We start from the raw sequence: 21,623 nt of genomic DNA, 5'->3' as shown, positions 1-21,623 counted from the left end.
GTCTTAATCCTAAGCACTAGTGTATTGTGTTATGCCATTCTTATATGTTATGTATGTGTGACCTCTGCAAATACCATGTTATACAGACGCAGGTTTTTATGCTACAAAACTTTCAAATGTATCATATTTTATTAGTTTGTAAAGACGATTCATACTTAAATCAGATAATGGTTGTTCAACTCCTAAACACCAGCTTGTTTGTTTTATGCAAAAATAATTTATTTAGTTTATTCTCCCTAGGGTGTGTTCCTACATCTTTTCAACTTGCCTCAGAGTTACCTGGTCATCCAGTGGCATATGGTAGACTTCATGACCACTGAAGACCCCATGTGTCTACTCTTCTATGGAGCCCGAACAGGAAATTACTCAGTGGCTGACCAGTCTGCACCTGCTCCAATATGCCTCCAGCTTCGCCCGGGCTGGCTACCATTGCTTTAAGGACCTCAGGAGCCTAACTGAGGAGGAGCTTCTCAAGATGGACAATATTCCCACAGGACACCGGCGGAGAATCCTAAGCAGTCTGGAGACCCTGATGATCAAAGTGGATGGAGGTGAAGTGCCAGTGAGGAGAAAGCCGATCCCAAGACCTAGAAAGGTGTTTCCCAAGGCTAAGCAGAGAGGAACATCTTGTCAGCATTCTCAGGGCAGTAACATCCAGATGACAAGGCAAACTCTTCCTTCAAGGACTATTGCTGATTCAGAACGGATGGCCATTGGTTCTGCTACACTTCCTCATACACTTCCTAGTGTTACAAGTCACACTGCTTCCTCCAGCTCTAGCTCCTCCTCTGATCAAGGCAGCAGCGAATCACTGGAGAACTTTTCAGAAGAACCCATTCCAGATGAGAATGATGACTTTTCCTCAGAAGGAGCTTCTGTAGGGTTTCAGGGAGAAATGGTCGAAAATGAAATATATGAGCAGTGCACCTTCATTAAGGAACCCTCCGAGCCGAGGTCCACCCGGTCCTTTAAACTACGACACAGGCCTGTACCAGAGATCCCTGAGCATCCCTTCATACCTCCTTATGACTGGTGAGTAAATGAATGAAACATTTATTTGTTTGTCATTAGTGATGCATTGAATTATTTATTTATTTATTTTTTTTTTACAGAAATCAAAGTTTTCATTTAGCCAAACACAGAAACCAAAAATAAAGTTTCGGTAATTCAATTTAGGGTAACTGCATTACATGATTTTTCTTAGATCATAATTTAAACCGGTTGTAGTAAAGTTCTTTGGCCATTTTTGGTCATGGTAAAGTGTGTTCAGAGTGCTGCCATGTTTACCTGTTGTACCTTTTCCACAAAATAGCTGCTGACACAGGCAAATCGCGCCAACAGAGCAGCACTAAAAGTAACCGTTTTGGTCGATGATTTCATCACTCTAAAACTATTTTGTTTTGGCCTTTTTTTAAATTTGTGTTGAATATTTTTGGTTGCTGACACAGCAACACAGACTTGGTGAACATGGTGAATGCCAGCATATCATAAATAGGGGTGCGGCGATACACAATATTGGGTTCACGAGAATGAGACAAGACAATATTTTCACACTATTTTTAAGAAATCTTCAATCATGAAAAATAGTCTTTCATTTAAATAAATGTCACAAAATGCAAAACAATGGAGGTGCATTTTGACTGCACCTGATTTGTTCAAACAGTTGATTCATTCAGTAAGATTTTGTTTGGAACTATTTCCTTGGCGAAATTTAGTACATAATGTACATAAAGCCTCCTATATCACATTATACAGGCTAAGTTGTGCTGGTGGACAAATTAAAGTGTTTTGAGAGACCGCATATGAAATAGAACAAAAGCAGTCTGAAATACTGCGGCTAAAATTTAAGCAACCTAATATTATTGTACTTGCTTATTGAACTGTTTATCGAACTACTGAATGTTGTGATGGTAAAAATATGTTGTAATGTTGCCTATCTAACTGTATTTTAAATATAAAAACATTCCATTTAGAACTTTTACCTCAGCGTGCTGAGTTTCTTTGTGTTGTGTGTTCTGATTTCTCTTGGAGAGGCCGCTTGAACCTCGCCTCGCCTCAGCAGCGCAACCTTATACCATCAGTACATGCATTATATACAGTAGCTATATCCACTATTCGCCACATACTCTAAATGTAAAAAAAATCTGAATAATACTTGCGTTTTGTTGATTGCCTATTTATTTTTGGTTATTAATGTTTTAATCAGGTTACTTGTGTGGTGTTAATGAAGCGTTAATGTCTAGCCCTAGAGTCTATGTTCCAGGGTTTAACCCAGTTTAAACCCTGGATGTCACTGAATGGGACAGCAAAATGTTTATTTTCTATCCATTCAGAAATGCAGAAAACATTCACACTTTTCTCCTTACAAATATGTGTGCAGGAATGCGGCAGCAAACAACAATGACCACCTCACAAAGTCTGAGGGACTCATCTGCCCCACAGGCAGTCAGAAAGGTACACTGCACTTCACTTTATTTCAGCTTCAGCAGTTTATATCTTTTGTTCTGATTTGTGATTGAGTCAATGAGCCATTTTTACCCTTTTAAAAAAATGGGATGCAGTCTTTTAGAGCAATATGTTCTTATCTCCTCATGCATGCATGTGGAGAAGCCTAGTTTGCCAAACTTACAGCAGCTTGCTTGTGTGTGTGTGTGTGTGTCTTTGAAACAGCCTTTGGCTTTGAAATGCTCCATTGTGTCCCCGTTCCGAACATGTCGCAGTGTTTGTAATTGTGACAAGAAAGGTGCTTTTAGCGTCCTAGAGGAATAGTTTGGAAATTGTTTCAGCGAGATGTGTGTGTGTGTGTGTGTGTGTGTGTGTGTGTGTAGTCGGGAATTGGGAGTTACACTGAAGTCAGAAACCAGGCTTAGGTGTAAAAGAGGTTTAATAAAGTCTATATCTACTAGATCTACAACCTAATTCTGTTCTTATTCTCTGGAGACTAAAATGTAATAGAAAGGTAGATGTTTTAAGTTCCAAAAGTTTTAAGTACTGGGAACAGGGAATTAGTTTGCAACAGAGAAGAACTTGATGATCAGAAAATACGATGAGAAAAATCGATGTTTAATCAACAGTTTTAGAATATTTTGGCTTTCAAGTTAAGGATGACAACAAAGAATGGGGCAAAAAAGGACTGTGGTGTCTTACGAACATTTCCAAAATGCTCAGTGAGCGATTTACACAATTATCTTGAAACGGGTTCTTGTAGAAGACAGATAAAACAGGACAGAGAGAGAGAGAGAAAGAGAGAGAGAGAGAAAGAGAGAGTGAGCGTATCATCTGTAGTTAGAAGGTCAACACTTGATGATGATAAATGATGACACAGATCTGAAATGACACCTTTGCTACTGGGTTAAGATGTGGTACAATACAGTACAGTTCTATCATAGATAACATAGTGGCGTCTAGATCAAACACCCTACAGTAGGGTCTTATCTAGCGGGGGGCCCTGTCTATTAGCGCTATATCTATGTGTGTGTCCGTCCAGAGGGAACAGTCTGGAATTCATGCTGCCCCTTACTGTCTCTGCAGAGATATGGTGGTCATTTGTCACCTTGACAACCAGTCACCCAAACTGCTCCCTCTTTGGTACATTTTTCAAGCTGGCTACGCTAAAGGACAATGTGTGGGATCTCATTTTATGCTTGTTCTTTTCTCTCTCTTGCCTTGTTCTTTCTTTGTCTTACTCTTTCTCCTTTGCCCTCCTCATAGAATCAAACCACAAAACCACAACCTGCTTTGTCATAATGCTTCATTCCTGTTGTGTTAATTACAGCATCACTTCAAAGGACCTTGTCCCCCATTGCCCCATATGGAGAGCTTTTTCTGTACAATTCAGCAGAAAAGGAATCGGTGAGTGTATACAAAACCTGCCTGTGCTGGATTTTAAAAAAAAAATGAAAGCTACATATAAAGTAAAATGATTTACAATGACCTCACATTTAGAGCACGAGTTACAGTTTTAGTAAAGACATTTTCACATCTGTAACATTTGTTTTTAGAACCTGCCTTGTTTTCTCGCCTAGTTCAATTTATTTAGCCATATATGAACATGGCAATTGCACTTGGATATGCACCAAAAAAAAAAAAAAAAAAAAGTGGTCTTAGCTTGATTGAAAACAAATTCTGGAGTGGTTTGCTTGTGAGTAAACAGCAATCTGACCCAGCAGTACATTGAAAAAAGCTGTGTCATCAGTGTCGTAATTCAGAATTGAAAATGTGTTGCGTAAAAAGCAGCAGTGTTTATTCCTGTAGGTGAGCACATTACTTACTGCACTTGAAAACCAAAGAAAAAAAACATCATAAAATGTCATTGCTCTTCTCTGAAGCAAAGCTGTGATTCTCCCTCTTACTGATAAATTGTATATACATTACTGTATGTAACACATTATGGTATGATTAAGTCCCTTTAGCCTACAGGTCTTGAAAATGCCATAAGACATTCATAACAAGGGTGAATGGTATTTGAAAGCAGAATTTAGAATATAGACTTGCTTTTAGTTTCATCTTGATTGCTTTTATTTTTCAGGATGTGGGCAACGAGGTTATGTCTAGTCAAGGAGTAAAAGAGAACCTGGATCAACAGAAGTTAAGGTGAACAATTTGGAGAACTTAAGTGTCCTTTAGCCTGTTTTTTAGCAACCTAATTCTAAAATAATAAACTTGTACGTGAAGTCCTCCAATTCTTGATGATTTCAGTGATTTTAACACGGTTTGTAGATTTTCATATGTCCACTGTGGTACTTGGAGGATCTCTGTAGACAACATTGTTGTTTGAAGGATATGATGGCCAGGTGTAATGGGCAATCAGCATCAGCACCTTGGGTGTGAATTCATATTCATTGATGAAAGTGTTCATTATCAAATATTCTTCACATATCCTCTATCTATTCTTAAAGCGATAGTTCACCCAAAAATAAAATTCTGTTGCAAACCTGTATAACTTCCTTTCTTCTTCCTTCCTGGGTGGGTAAACAAAAAGTTTTTTTTTTTTTTAGAAACAAGCAGACACAAAACCAAGAAAGCACACACAATAACAAGAATCAAGACCTTTCCAAGCAACATTATATCCATGATGATGATGATGATGATGATGATGATTACTCCACTGTCCAAGAATACACGCTTAGTCAGCGATTGGCTACTGAATGCTCTTTTGAACATCCTACACTGCCTGCTCTTCTCTCGAGCACTGGACCATCAGCTTTGGCCAAGCCTCAAACAGATGTGAAAGACATATACAGTATGGCACAAGATGACCTACCAGGCCTACTGAGACCAAACCTTCATTCTCTAACAGAAGTTTCCATTTCTCCCTATGCCTGCTTCTATGGGACCAGTAATGCTGTCACCAAAGCAGGCTGGCTAGACAAACTCTCTCCTCAAGGGTAAGGACTTCGCAGGCCTCTGGTTGCTGCTCTGCACTCTTTGTGTATACTCTTTTTAAGAATAATAAGGATCATTCTTGAGAATACTGTAAGTCAAGCACTAAAGCACATAAATGTTAAGGAATAGTTCACCCAAAAATGTTGTTCTCCATACACTGTTATTTTATATTTTGAACACAGAAGATGCACTTCATGCAGCTCTTTGCCATTCGGTTCATATGACCTCATGCCCACGATAGTAGTCTGCATGACTCATGCACTATATTTCAAGTCTTCTGAAGCCACACAACAGCAGGAAACTTACTTCACATTGCAGTGAGCTGACTGCAATGAGCCCAAACCTTTGAAGCTTGAATCTACTGTAATTCTCATGTCACAATACATATTTCACATTTAGCAGATCATAAAAAAATGTCTTCTGCTTGATATATAATTATTTATTCAAATTCAGAGAATCAAATTGTGTTGGATTTTTGTTATCTTTATTAGCTTGACATCACATGTTGAGTCTGTAATTGCAAAGTGGCCTTATTCTGCTTAGGTTTTTAAAATGAATGAAAATTTGTCATTAAACTATATAGTACATGAATATAAATTAAGATGAAGGTACCACAGCTGTTTCTGGTTTTTCTTTTATTTGTATTTCCATTTGTATTTTACAACTTGGATTTTAGTTGTAACATTTCCCCTTTGTTCAAAAGTTTAGTGTCTTTTTTATCAAAGAATCCTGAAAAATGTATGACTGTTTCTTCAAAAATATTAAGCAGAACAACTGTTTTCAACTGATGATAAGTTTCTTGAGCACCAAATCAGCATTAGAATGATGTGATACTGAAGACTGAAGTAATGGCTGCTGAAAATTCAGCTTTGCATCACAAAAATTAATGTAATTTCAAAATATATTCAAATAGCAAACAATGATTTTAAATTGTAATAATATTTTACAATATTACTGTTTATACTTTATTTATTTTTATCAAATAAATGCAGCCTTAATGGGCAAAAGAGACGTCTTTTAAACCATAAAGAAATCTTGCTGACCCCAAATAGTAGAGTATGAATAATTTTTGAAAGCAAGTGTACAATGGTTCAGTAGAGGCGGGCCTTAACTTACAGCATATTTCACACTTTATTTTCGTATCAGTTCCCATACATGCTAAACCAACTTGTGAAAGTGGCCTTCCTGTTTTAGTTTTTTTTTTTTCCTCTTCCTCTTCCTCCTTTTGCTTGATGCTTTATTTTGCTAGTTAACACACCACAATGCCAGTTGGTCAGCACTGGCCAAATTTATTCATTTTGTTTCAAATGGCCCTGATAATAAACCCTCACTGATAGTCAGTTTAATATTGTAACATTAAAAATGATGTGTTTTGACTTTTGTCAACATGACACTTTATTTTGTACTTGTAGAAACTGTGTCTTTCAGAGAAGATGGGTGAAGCTTGAAGGAGGAAATCTGACTTACTACAGCAGCGATAAGGTGACACACACACACACACACACACACACACACACACACACACACACACACATTTTCGCAAATTCTCACACACAACATGGTTCTGCCATGTCATGTTCTTATTTCAGTTTGAATGCGGAGAGCAGAGACAAGCCTAAAACCCTGGTGTCAGTTTCTAACTCAGCATGTACAATCAGTTTAAAGTTATCTCAGTGCGTCCAAACTGCTGCAAATCCCTCTCTTAATTTCCACTTCCAGTGGGATAAACCTAAAATGTTCTTCCATAGCTGTCGACAGTCACTCACTCTTTTTGCAGATATAGTATTATCATCACAGTAGGACAGAAACAGCACTGGTTGCAGGAACAGGGTGATATCATCAGTGTAAAACAGTGGGGGTAGAGGACACTGGAATAGAAATGGAGGAAGGGGCATTGGGTGAACCTGCATGTACCATGCTTTTGTCTTTCTTTTAGACCTTTAAGCCTAATCAAAAGAGGAGCATCAGTGGAGCGGCCTGTTGTGGCTTTCAAACATACCAGTTGCTCTTTACTTTCTTTTTCATACCCCGTTTACTTGTTGACATATAATTGGGAGATATTATTACAATTTAAAGTAACCGTTTTATGTTTTAATGTTTTTTTTTATTTTTTTTATGTAATTGATCCTTCGGAATTCATTCTTATATGCTGATTTGCTGCTTGAGTAACATATCTTATTATTATCAATGTTCATTTTTATGGAAACGGGGATAAATATGTTTTGTAGATTCTTTGTCGATCATAAAGCGCAAAAGAACAGTATTTAAAATAAAAACATTTTATAACTTTATATATGTCTATGCTACCACTTTTGATCAATTTAATGCAGCCTTGCTGATTAAAAATAAATAATTTCTTTAAATAAAAATTGGGTAACACTTCAGTATGGGGACCGTTTCTCACTATTGCTTATTAGAATGCATTTTATTAACATATTGGCTGTTTATTAGTACTTATAAAGCACATATTCTGCATGACCATATTCTACATCCCTACTCAATACCTAAAGTTAACAACTACCTTACTAACTATTAATAAGAAGCCAAGTTGGAGTTTATTGAGGCAAAAGTCATAGTTAATGGTTTGTTAATAGCAAGAATTAAACCTTAAAATAAAGTGTGACCAAAAATTGCATTGCCCCTAAACATTTGAACGATAATCCAAATATATCTTGTAAATACAGTTAGGTCCATATATTTGGACACTGACACAATTTTCATTATTTTGGCTGTGTATGCCATCAGAATAGAATTAAAATGAAACAATCAAATTGAAGATCAGACTTTAAGCTTTAATTCAAGGGGTTGATCAAAAATATAACATAAAATGCTTAGGAATTACAACCATTTTTATACTCAGTCCCCCCATTTTCAGGGGCTCATATGTAATTGGACAACTAACAGTAATTATAAATAAAATGTCCTTTTTTTAATATTTTGTTGAGAATCCTTTGCAGGCAATGACTGCCTTAAAGGTGCAGTAGGAGATCTTGGAAAATGCTAACTTTAGCATGATAGCACTGAAAGCGAACATCCCTGCAAATCGCCGTCCAAAGCCACGCCCCCTGAACGCATGAACGTGAACTGATCAGACGACCAAAGACAACATTACTACAATACATCATGTGTCATTCACCGGTGGGAAAACTTTATACAGTAAGGAAAAGTACTACAATACCAGGGAGGAAGGTCGGGTTGTTGATGTTTGTTCTCGCTCTGTCTGCATTGTGTATGTGAATGTGCTGATGATGTATCCTGTCTGCGTGAACCTGGTGCGCAGAGGTATGCAAATACATATGAGCGTTTTGATTGGACAAACATTTCTTGGTCCTACGCCTTCCACAGAATATATAAATACATATAAATACATTTAGACCACTGAAGACTGATGTGAAGAGAATTTCAACCAGAATAACTATAAAAAATTTTCTGAAGACAATCACCTATGGCACCTTTAATGGACATCACCAGAGACTGGGTTTTCTTCATTTGTGATGCTTTGCCAGGCCGTTACTGCAGCTGACATCAGGTGTTGTGTGTTTGTGAGTCTTTCTACCTTTTTTTGTCTTCAGTCTTGTCTTCAGCAAGTGAAATGCATAGGGCTGTAGTCAACCAAAGAAATGCTTAGTCGACTAAAGTCCTGTCCTGCGCAATGATCAGTCGACTAAAAAAAAAAAAAAAAAAAAAAACGCGATGTTTTGCATTTTGATTGCCCAGTTATTAAAAAATTGTCATAGAGCATTTACAAAACAACAACGAAAAAACATCAATAATACATAAAACTATAATAATAATAATACAATTCTTTGAAAATTAAGTGATTTTTTTAACTGCAAAGTGAGGAGCTCTGTACTAGGTCTATAGTGACAGTCACAATCATGCACCTGACCACACCACACGCTACAAAAAAATATAACTGCTAAAACTGCCAAATAATGAAAAATCCTAACAAAAGCTCTCGTTTATACAGGCTGTATATTCTTCTTTACTTTCAAAGCTATAGGTTAACTTTTGTCCAGCCGATCTAACGTTAGGCGTTTTCAAACAAACAAACAAAAAACCCAAATAGCCTAAAACACGCCTGTGGCAATAAAATATATAAACTTTTCGACATTAGACATAGCAAGCTGTCTGACACATTTATATCTCGCTTACCACTTTTAGGTGATAGGTCATATTGGTCGTTGAGCTATGGTAAGTTAGCTTTAAACCGCATAGCTTGCACTCCACAGTCGTGTCGTCTTTTTTTGTAAAATGCAGCCAGACAAAAAGATTTAGATTTTCTTGGACATTTTGTCAACTAAAGCCAAAACAAGTAGCATTCTAACTGAATGAATACAGCAAACCTACCTTTATTCCTTACTGAGCGCGAAGCAGCAGTGCTGCCAGACACCGGTGCGGTTCCCGAGTGTTCACGTGGTGGAAAATTTCTTTATTGGTGAAAAGAAAAAAAAAAATTATGCAACTGGTCGACCAATGAGAATGTCAGTCGACCAAGACGGCATCGACCGATTAGTCGACTAAACGACTAAAGTTGACAGCCCTAGAAATGCATGCTCAGTGACTTTGACATTGCAGAATAATACTATTTTTTACCCACAAAAACTCCTGGGTTGCTTTTGCTGTATGTTTTGGATCTTTGTCCATTTTCACAACATCACAAACAAATCAAAACATGCCCTCCCACTCATAATACACAACCACAAGTAACACAGAGCCATACATGCTCATGCCATCACACTGCTCCACCATGTTTCACAGATGATGTTGTATTATTTCGATCATGAGCTGTTCCAAGCCTTCTCCATACTTTTTTCTTCCCGTCATTCTGGTACAGATTGATCTTAATTTCAGCCGTCCAAAGAATGCTTTGTTACATGTTTTTTGGCAAAGTCTAATCAGGCCTTGTTTGCACCTTGTGGTGAACCCTCTGTAACTGCTCTCATGAGGTCTTCTCTTGATTGTAGACTTTGACAGTGACACACCTACCTCCTGGAGAGTGATCTTCTCTTGGCTGGATGTTGTGAAAGGGTTTGTCTTTACCGTGGAGAGGATTCTCTGATCATCCACTACTGTTGTCCTCCGTTGACGTCCAGGCCTTTTTTATGTTGCTGAGCTCACCAGTGCGTTTTTTTTTTCTCAGAATGTACCAAACTGTTGATTTGGTCACTCTGAATGTTCCCGCTATCTCTCAGATGGATTTGTTTTGTTTTTGAAGCCTAACAATCGCCTGTTTCACCTGCATGGAGAGATCCTTTGACCACATGATGTGGGTTCACAGCAACAGCTTCCAAATGCAAATGGCACGCTTAGAATCAACTCTAGAACTTTTATCTGCTTAGTTGATGTGGAAATAACGAAGGAATAGCCCACACCTGTCCATGACACATTTTTTTGAGTCAACTGTCCAATTACTTATGGTTCCTTGAAAAAGAGGGAGGTACATATTAAAGAGCTGTAATTCTTTAACCTTTCCTCCAATTCTGATCAGAGAGTGCACTTTAAGCCTGTATTCATAATATAACTGCAACTGCAGTTGCCCGGACATTAAAAAGTTGGTCCTCTTAGCAGTTTTTATTGCACTTAAGTTTATTTGCTTGGTAGTTGCTTACTGGTTCCTTCTATATATTAAAAAATAAAGCAAGCAACAGAATTTGCCTTAACAAGCATCACTTATCAAGAATACTACGGAAAGTTTCAAAGAAAGTCTCCTCCAACTTATTGTCCTCAGCGGGCACATTCTCTCCTCAGTCTCTTTTCTCTGATTGAAATGGTTAATCTCAATCACTGCTCGCTTCTTGACATCAGATAATGATGTCATCAATCAGAGACCTCCTTAAGCGTGGGAGAGAGGCAAGCACGGCACTCACACTGGATCTCTGTAGGACCCACGGGGACAGAGAGGCATGGTCTCCCCCAAACTTACCTGATGTTTCATCAACCTTGCGACCAGGTCTGTGACGTCTAGGGATCCAAGTAACACTTTCATGAGTTTTAGTTTGTATGTGTGAGTGAGAGAGGTTTTAGAGTGTTACCTGTCAGTAGGCAGGGTGTGTGGAGATGTTTGGGTTGGGATCAGTTACCTTGTATCTGAAGTACAACTGTGTGGAAAATCCAGAAAAGCTCAAAAGTCCCCTGGGAGTAGAGCCCTGCGCGGGACTGTTTTCTTCATCCCACGCTCGCCGAATTTCTGACCATTACCGCCCCGAATCCCCGCAACGTATGTGTTACACTCCCGCCCGCTCCCGCAATATGTATGTCCACTCCCCCCTGCGCACCCGCAAAATTCTGAGAATTTATTCCCGCACAATAATAGAGATGCATTGATTTTGTGTCTTCTCCCGTCCCGTCCAGCAGAAAAAGAAAAAAAAAACAAAAAAACACGTATTTGTATTGATATTATTAAAGAGATTCATGGGGTTGTTTGTTTAGTTTCCCTGGCCTGCATGTAAAAAAAACACACACAATACATTCAAATATAATTTCGTTTTTATCAAAAACTTTGCACATAAAAATAGACTGCTTTGCAAAAAAAATATATATATATATATACATAATATGATAAACTAGGCTACATGAAAAACAGCAGTTTTACAATTATTAGCCAAATGTCGCAGGTATTCTGTTTGAAAAATACAAATAAGAATAAAAACATTCAAACTTAGGCAGCCTGCTCAATAAAAACTGGCATCATCACGCCTCTTGACCTAATTAACAAATGGCAACGAGGGGCTGTGCTCAAAAAACAACACAATAATAAATAACATAAAAATAAACAACGTTAACGAATGAATTTAACAAATGAATCACTTTGCAATATTGCTGTGGAGGAAGAGAATGTTGCTGATCGACTGCGGTCCCACTCCCGTGCGTCTCTCTCTTCCAAGATGCGCCCACAGACACTAAAGGCCCGCTCTGAAGGCGCACTGGATGCGGGGATAATGAAACGTGCCAGCTTTGATAGCGCTGGGAAGCGCTCTTTGTTGAACGTGTGGTTCCTGTTGAAACTGTAGTCTCACATAATTTAGGGAGCTGTCAGCTAAGGTGTTTTCCATGTGTGTGAATACCATGTTTGAGGTTCTTTTCTACATCATCTATTTGACTTCTTCTCCATCATGTCGCTAGGCAACCTCCCTATCCCCCGCGGTGTTTTTTTAGCCGCCCATTCCCGCCCGCAGCAAAATTCAAACCTCCCGCGAGATTTGCGTTGGGTCCCGCGGGACCCGGCGGGACTCAATCCCAATGAAGCACTCCCCTGGGAGCGCCAGTGGAAAGCTTTCTCATCACCCACCCCCTGGTTTTGATGGTTGTAGTCCATTCAACGTAGGGCAAAAGTGAGCTTCCCATGTTCTGCAACTTATATGCTACCTGTCAAATACAGGCAAGAAGCCTCTTATGCTCACCAAGGCTGCATTTATTTGATCAAAATACAGTAAAACAGTAATACTGTAAAATATTACAGTACAGTTTAAAATAACTGTTTTCTACTTTAATATATTTTAAATGTAACTGAATTTCAGCAGCCATTGCTCTAATTTTCAGTGTCACAAGATAAAAATAAATAAATAAATAAAAATTTAGCAAGGTCAAAATAAATTGATCAAAAATGACAACAAAGATTTTTACTAATTTCTTTTCAGATTTCTATTTATCAAAGGATCCCACATGACGGTTTTTCACAAAAACATTATGCAGCAAAAAAATAGTTTTCAGCATTAATGACCATAAGAAACAGTATTAAATAATTGACCACCAAAATTAATTGATAATAACTGAGAATCAAATCAGCGTATTAGAAAGATCTCAAGGATCATGTGGCACTGAAAACTGGAGAAATGGCTGGAGTATTACATCACAGTAATACATTAGTTTTTAAATATTTTAAAATAGAAAAGAGCTTTCAAGACATTTAATTTTTTTTAAATTATTTCAGACTTTTGACGGTAGCATATGGCAAAAGATCTTCTAGAATGCTACATTCAGCTGTCTGCTTTTGGTTAGTATAGGATATTGCAAAAAATGCAAATGCCTCCTGCACACTATACATTTACAAGTAATTTTCCACACTCAAGTGCATTAGCTGCCCTCTGCCAGGTGGTGTCCCCATGGCTCCACTGCAGAACTAAACCAGTGCTGGTAAAAACAAAAGCTAATGGCATTACAGGCACTCTCTGATTCTCTCTGAACGAATGCAGACTTTATCAATCAGTTCTATCATACATTCGGATGTATGTGTTCATGAACATCAAAGTGCATATATAGAACAACTGCTGTGAGCGTGACACATCGTCACAGATTTGCGCAAGCCATACAAATAAATCCTGCTATAAAGTACGTCTTATATGTGTGTTTGTATAAGCACACACCAAAGTGCTTAAACCATCTCTAAACTCTTAATGGATGCGCTTGCGTTTGCACATGTACTCTTTAAGCCCCCTTCATAGTTCCGACCCTGAAAATTGTAATTATAATGAATAATTAACGTCAGCTTACAGAGCTCCTCATTATTGCCACTTAGCTTCCTATAAACATGCACACCTCTTCACTTTTATCCCCCTTTCCTCTCATCCGCTGCTGTCCAGATTTTAGACGAAAAATCTAGACTTTTAGAGGAAGTCTCATTAATATGCCGGCGAGTTCGGCGGTGGGAAGGATGCAGAATTGGAGAGAGTGTGCAAGGAGTGAAATCCCGGAGAGAGGTGATGGTTGCCCCTACCATAATTAGGGTTAGCTGCAGCCATCGTTGTTAACATGCTGCCTTAATTTGAGGAGATGGTGCTCTCTCTGACCCCTCTTTCTCTCTCTTTCTAGCTCGCAATCTTACACTCTCTCTGCTTTTGTGAGCTTCTCTTTCATGATCCCTTGGTTCTTCACTCATTCTCTTTCTATCAAGCAATCCCCAAGCTATCATATCCCTCTCTTTCTCATTCTCTCTACTTTCTCGCTTTCTCTCCCTCATCGGCTCTCGTACTGTCTATCTTTGGCATTACCTCTTCCATTTGCAGCAGATGAGGAGGGGGTCCCTCACTAAATCTTCTCTTCTATTTCTGTATGGATGAGTTCTAGAAATAGTGCAAGGTCATCATAATAATTAACAGCCAACTGAAATGGACAAATGAATCTTTCTTTTTTTCCCCTTGCATTTTTTCCCTGTCTTTGTCGCTCACTCTAGCCTAAACCCAGTGAACTACATCACTTCTTACGGTGAACATAGGCAGCTCTTTTCTAAGGTATGCAAACTGAAGTGAAACCTCATAACCGAGTGTTTTGGAATGACCTACACAGGTGCAATTTATGGATTATACAAATAACACTCTATGGGCCAGATTTACTAGCAGCTTACGCCAGTGCAAACCTTCTTTTTACGTTAAAATAGTACTGTCAGGATTTACTAAAGATGCGCAGTGAAGAATTAGTGCTAAAAAGGCATGGGCACAATTATTTTTGCACCTGATCTTATTGAATATGCATTTGTAGGAGTTTCCCCTTGAGACGCAAAATTTATGGGAGGAGAGTATAGAGTAATGAATCGCGCAACGTGATTTACTTATGTTTGCACTAGTCAAATTACTGGTATTTGCACCATTATTTAACGCCTTAAAGCAGGCGGTAATTTATGCTGCTCTTGGTAGATTGCACTGCTCATTATAGAAATATATTCTGGCTGCATCTATATTCTTTAATGTGCGCATTGTCAGTAAATCACCCGTAGAATTTTCCCCTCCCGTCTGCGCTTTTTGCGAAATTACACTCTTAACGCTAACGTACACTCTCAAGTAAATCTGGCCCTAAAAGTTATCATGCTTTTTATCATTTTGCAGTGCATTATGGAATTGCCTTCTGCACAAAGCAATGTATGCAACGCTACCTTAATATTCAACCAAAACAGGAGTACTTAATTAAAATGTCTATCTTTTAGAACAGACTTGTCACCTATGTTGCCTAAAATGTTACCTGCGTAAGCAACACGCTAGGTTTCGGAACAGATCTCCTGTCTCCCTTTCCTCCTCCCTCTTCATTTTCAGCTCTCCACAGTGTTTGCCCTTTTCTATCCATCACAGTCTGCTGTTTCAGAGCGGCTGGAGTGCTGTGTATGAGTTCTGTAGACTAAAGGAGGTCTCACAGAGCTCTACTGCTGCTTTGGAGGCTTATGTTGGTTTGAAGCACACAGAGAGACCAAACACAGCTTTCTCTAAACAACTAGCTCTGTTTCCCTCATCTCTCCCTACAAAACATCAGACTATAAATACTGGAGTGCCGAGCCTGTTAGCTGGGGACTGGTATTAGCAATCAGGCCTGCTTGAGTGTGTGAGTGTGTGCTTGACTCAATCCCTCTTTTCTTTTTCTTTTTTATATAAAGCAGATGCATTATAACTGGATTGAGGTCCCTGTTGGAAACAGTATATGAGAGTGATGTTGCAATATGTTTGTACACTATCAATCAAGTTTATAAATGTATATATATAATTAGTTTTTTTGTTTTGTTAGCTTTCTGTTTGGTTTTGTTTTGTTTTTTTAAGCTTGCTTTCGTTTTTGTTTCATTTTGTTTTGTTAGCTTTTTTTGGTATTTGCTTTGTTATTTTTTAATCCCTTAGTTATAACCAATCCATCATAAATAACCAATTCATCCTAAATGTTTGTTTTTCTTTTTTTTAATTAGTCCCTTTGTTTTGTGTTGTGTTTTGTTTTGTTTAATTAACTTATTATTTGATTTCATTTTTTTGAGTTTTGTTTGCTTTTTGTTTTATTTTATTTTGTTTTGCGTTGTTTTTTTTGTGTTTTTTTTTACTAGGCCTTTAGAGAAAGAAGGAAGTTTTTGAGATCATGAGAGACATAAATTCAGTCAAGTGTGTCCAGACTTGTGACTGGTAGTTTGTAATCTGTCCATATGCACTTTGTGCTATGAATTATTTTTCTGTCTCCCTCACTCTTTGCAGGAGATGTACTCGAAGGGCCTGATACCTATTTCAGCAGTAAAACAAGTCCGTGCTCTTGGTGAGAATAAGTTTGAGGTGGTCACGTCTATAAGAACCTTTGTGTTTCGGGCAGAGAAAGAAGGTGAGCCTCTTTGCTTTTCTCTCTGTCTCATGTTTCGATCCCTCTCTGCTAATCTCTTTTAAACCAATTCACTCCCACTCTCACTCTTGATCTTTTATCATCTTTTGACTCATATTTTTATCGCTTTACCATCTCTGCTATAAGATAAGATGTTCTGAGTAGATCTTCCACACTGAATCAGAGAGAGTGAAAGAGAGAGGAGAAGCCAGCCAGACTCAGGGAGATCACAATATTATGACATAGAGCTGAAACAACCGAGACGACGAAGATGATGACAGCTGTAGATTTAATATGTACAGTAAACACCCTGTTGGTGCATATAGTTGCCACACCATTGCCTGTGTATTTTATGGGATATTATTCTTAATATTCATTACTAAGCTGCAATGAAGCCTGATTTAAAGACTGTGAAATGGCTGATTATGGTTTTAATGGAGAGACTCGTGGTGTTTAAGGAGTATTCTGGTACTTTAGCTGCAATTCAGGATCAATTTAAAACTATTTTAGCATTTAGTGACTCTGAAGTTTAGTACTAGTCAGGATTTATTGAGATTTTACGTTAATATTACAGCTAGTTCATTAATAATAGCATTTTAGCATGATTTTGTTCTATGTTTTGGTGAATATGTTTGTAGTTTTGTGTGCCGTGAATCTTTAAGTACTTTCTGTGGCCACTGTATGTCTGTAGACCTAAGTATGTCATATATTGTCATTATTAGTAAATGGAGCAACTTGACTTTCTCATTGCCATTAAGACTTTTTCAGACATCTTGCAGTAAAATGAACAATGTAAAGGTGGGGAGTTCACCATGAGCCAGTCAATAACCATGGTATTGACACAGCCTGTGCTTTCCCCATTGCAATTACTGTGGTAAATCTGAGGGTAATAGCACTGCTGTGTGCCATAGTGTCCCAGAAAATCAGCAAATAATGGCCTCCTCAGTACCTACTTTATCCCCAGCTCTTGTGTAATGACCTCTGACCCATGGTAAGTAAATACTCTGAGGGAAGTCAGTTTAGGCATGCATTTAACTGTACTTTCCACCATCAAAAAAAATAAAAAAATCAGAGACTGAGAGAGAGCGCTGGTCCAATCTGCTCATGCATCTTTAAACAGCTTTATAGCAGTCTGAAAGAGTCATCAATCTTAAGATAAACACAAGCGAGGAGGAGAGAGAGAATGAGTGAGTGAATGAAAGAGCTGGAAGTGGGTGGTCATGGGATGAGCACAAAAGATAAGAATGAGAATTAGTGCTAGAGATCGAGCACGCTGGGATCATTTAGATGAGAGAGTGTGTGAGTGAGCAAACATTCATGGCTGTGTACTCTTTCTGGGGCAGTCTTCAGCTGTGCAGGCCTCTTCTTTCAAATAGAGTGTAATATTTTGGGAATAACAACTTTTTCATGGTTAAAGGGGAAGCATATCTTTTGCAGCCACCAATTTTTGAGGGTTGGAACTTTGTAAGTAATGGCAAAGTGCAGTTTTATAACTGTATATAAGTATGTGTTGAAGCCATGGTCACTTTCATTGATAACTGGTTGTCAAAGTAAATTAAAATGGTTTCTGTTTTGAGGAAGTCTATGTAATCTGCCATCTTTGCTCATGGTGACTCGTGGGTGTTCAGTTCTGCTGTCAGGTTGTTTTGAATCAGTCACCTGAAACTAAATGTGATTTTGACACTACCATTCAAAAGTTTGAGTCAGTACAATATTTTTAAATGTCTTTGAAGGATTCTTGCACACTAAGGCTGCATTTATTTGATCAAAAATACAGGAATATTGTGAAATGTTACAATAAAAAAATTATTATTTTTTTTTTAAAATGTTATCATCTTAAACACTATTGATTCTCGTTATCAATATTGAAAATAGTTGTGCTGTTTTTTATTTTTATGGAAACCATGATACTTTTTTAGGTTTATTTGATGAATGGGAAATGATAAAAAGGAAATGATTTATTTGAAATAGAAATACTTTATTACATTAACATTATAAATATAGCATTATAAATATTTTTAGTGTCATTTTTGATCAATTTAATGCATCCTTGCTAAATAAAGTATTAATTAAAAATTGCTTATAAAAATGGGATCATGCTTACCAGCTAAACTTTTGTCTTTGAGAACTGATAATAAACAATAAAAAAATAGAGAAAATGTTCTTAATGGATTTAATCATATTTATAAATATTTATAAACCCAGGTGGAATATTTAACAAAAGTAAAGTTATTTATACTTTTTTTTATGGTGTTATTTAATTATCACCTACGAGTGAAAGTCGCAAGCAGCAGTCTTGCAAAGCAACTTTACACATGTCCATAAAGTGTGAGCAAAGTTGTTATATTATCTCATTATTGCAGGTTTTTATTTCAGTCTTTGCATTTCCTGGGTAGTGTGAGGAATACAGAATGAGATGTGCGAGTGAGACAAGTAAAGAGCACCGTTGCCAAAAAACTACCTCCTCTCAGGTGTCTTAATTTATACATATGCAGAGCACATATGAGTGTAGTTGTTTAATCCAACATATTTACATATTGTGTTCTTTCCTTAAAAATTAACTCAGTTGATTAACAAATAATTATGATTTTGTCACGATTAAAAATGTTGTCAATTGACAACCCAAGTATTAACAAAAAATTGAGGTAGTACCTAGAATAAGTGGAATTGGTAGATATTGTTACACAAACTAAACTTAAGGAGTGAAATGTGGTTATATATCTGATGCACCAACACTTAAATTGCACCTGAAAACTCTTTTGCTGACTACAAGCACATTTTAGTGTTGTCCAAAAGACACTGTACGCAAAAACATTCACCTTCAATGAAATGAGTTCTAGCTCTCTCTCTCTCTCTCACCCCCCCCCCACCCCTCTCTCTCTCTCTAGATGTGGCAGGTGCTGTAGACCTGCAGAGGATAAGAGTATCCAGCTGTTAATGTTTTTTGGCTAGTGTGTGTGCTTGCAATGAATTTGTGCAAGCCCCTGTAGCCCTATTTAAACACAGCACAACAGAACCCTCACAGGCTTCCTTCCCCCATCTCACATGCGCATACACAAACACAGGCAGACACAATGCAATGAGGCACAGGGGCTTTTGCATACCTGCTTTGTTTGCAGATTTGAAAGTTTATAAAGTATAACAATAATATTAGACACTTTTTCCTTCCCTTTTATTCCCATGGCATGGCGTCTCTCCACACACGCGCACGCATACCTGCGCATTCACTAATGTACTTCAAACAGACTGCAGCGTTCCTCCACAGACACTCACACACACACTTCTTCTTCTTACCTCCCTCCATCTTCTGTCTTCCCTCAGGAGAACGTCAGGATTGGCTAGAGGTTTTCCAGTCTGCTGTGAGCTCCCAGCCCTCCATTTCCCTTCAGCCTCGCAAAAATAACACAAACAAGAGTGGCTACGTTGAGCTGCGTGGCCTCAAAGGAAGAGTCTACCTCAGCCTCATGGGAACCAGCTTCAGACTCTGTAAAACAGACCAGGTAGATCTATACAATATATGCAGTTTTTTTTTTTAATATTGGGTCTTTTTGACATTGTTAAATGTTGATCTGGATTCATACTGCTGCTGCCCGCATGAGTTTAAAATAAGTACCACACCTCAACAATCATGTCCAAGGTCTCCCAACCTGTCCACCATCAAACTTCACTGTGCTAAGCAATTGCTTCGGCCAGCTTGTGTGTCCATCTCTCTACTTCTTGTCTGTCTGTCTCTTTATCTGTCTGTTTGTATCTGTGAGTCTCAGTGGCTAAACCGTTGCTTCGACCAGTCTGTTTGTCTGCCTATCTAGCACTTGTCTATCTATCTATCTATCTATCTATCTATCTATCTATCTATCTATCTATCTATCTATCTATCTATCTATCTATCTATCTATCTATCTATCTATCTATCTATCTATCTAACTATCTATCTATCTATCTATCTATCTATCTATCTATCTATCTATCTATCTATCTATCTATCTAACTATCTATCTATCTATCTATCTATCTATCTCTCTGCCTGTCTGTCTGTCTGTCTATCTGCAAACTCTTATTACTTTATTACTTTGTAAATTGATCTTTGTCTGCCTTCAAACTTCACAGCTCTAAGGCATTGTTTTGACCACTCTGTACATCTGTCTATCTGTTGTCTGTCTGTCTACCTTCAAACTTCGATCAGTCTTTCTGTTTATCTCTCTACCTTCAAACTTCCATGTTTGCAGTTTGAACTTATCTATCTCAGCTGTCTGTCTCTCTCTCTCTGTCTGTCTTTAATGTCTGTTTGTGTCTACAGTACCTTCAGACTTCACTGCTAAGCCTTGACCAATCTGTATGTGTGTTTGTAAGTCAATCTCTTGTCTGTCTGTCTCTGTGTAAACTCTGTTTATATCTATTTAACCTCTACTGTGTTTAATTACTTACATTTTCCTTATACACCCTTTGTGTGGAGATAGTTTTCTCGCGGTAGTGAAATAACTGAAACTTTCACACTTCATGTTTTAAAATATGTGACGTCTGTTTTGTGCTCTCTTCTATGTGAATGAGCCCATATGCTGAGAGTATAGTTATTACAATGCACACACAAGCCCTGACATTTCGCATGCATGTTTGTGATCTATGCCCAATTGGTCTCAGTTTTAAACGAGATTAAGCTGAGAATGTTATTCTGTATGAATAGGCGGCACACACGCTCACACACACTTTATCATCTCTGTTTGTCTTTCATTATTTTCCTTATTAGCACAAGCAAGCATCTTTGTCTTCATTCTGCAAGGAAATTGTTTTTCGTCAGGCGATTTAGCATGCGGGAGAGAGAAAGAGAAAGAGAGCAGTGAAAATGGAAATTGATTGTATTGTTTTTGCATTAAATCCTCTCCGTGGCAATCACTCCGACAAGTGGTGAGAGAAACGGGAGGGAATGGAGGAAAAGAGGGCATGGGGGAAAGAAATGGAATGGAATGAGGGAAAGACGAAGTGGGCAGAGAGACAAGAACGGAGGGATAACAGAAGGAGGTGAAGACAGCAGTGGCTGTTGAGGGATGAAGAAAACACAAAGGAGCATAAAGATGGAGAGAGAGGAAAAAGGTGCGGTGCTGGGTAGCTCATGTTCAGTGAAGTGGAGTATTTAATTTAACAAGATGAACGAGCTGCCCAGGACGCAGGTTTTTCCCCCTTTCCCA

At 38.0% G+C, this 21,623-nt stretch overlaps 1 protein-coding gene across 1 annotated transcript in view; it reads left to right on the top strand.

Moving 5' to 3' along the window:
• Positions 1–21,623, top strand: part of LOC122133858 (arf-GAP with Rho-GAP domain, ANK repeat and PH domain-containing protein 2-like) — a 69,076-nt gene that overhangs the window by 6,775 nt on the left and 40,678 nt on the right. The window contains 8 exon segments of the mRNA XM_042728871.1: positions 241–1,032; positions 2,381–2,454; positions 3,776–3,852; positions 4,529–4,593; positions 4,998–5,387; positions 6,798–6,867; positions 16,323–16,443; positions 19,762–19,940. Coding sequence (XP_042584805.1) covers positions 344–1,032; positions 2,381–2,454; positions 3,776–3,852; positions 4,529–4,593; positions 4,998–5,387; positions 6,798–6,867; positions 16,323–16,443; positions 19,762–19,940 — 1,665 coding nt within the window. The 5' untranslated portion in view covers positions 241–343.

This window comes from Cyprinus carpio, chromosome B7, assembly GCF_018340385.1.
Source record: "Cyprinus carpio isolate SPL01 chromosome B7, ASM1834038v1, whole genome shotgun sequence".
NCBI classification, from domain to species: Eukaryota; Metazoa; Chordata; class Actinopteri; order Cypriniformes; family Cyprinidae; genus Cyprinus; species Cyprinus carpio.
The sequence above is the reverse complement of the archived record's forward strand: the minus strand, read 5'-3'. Positions and strand labels throughout refer to the sequence as shown.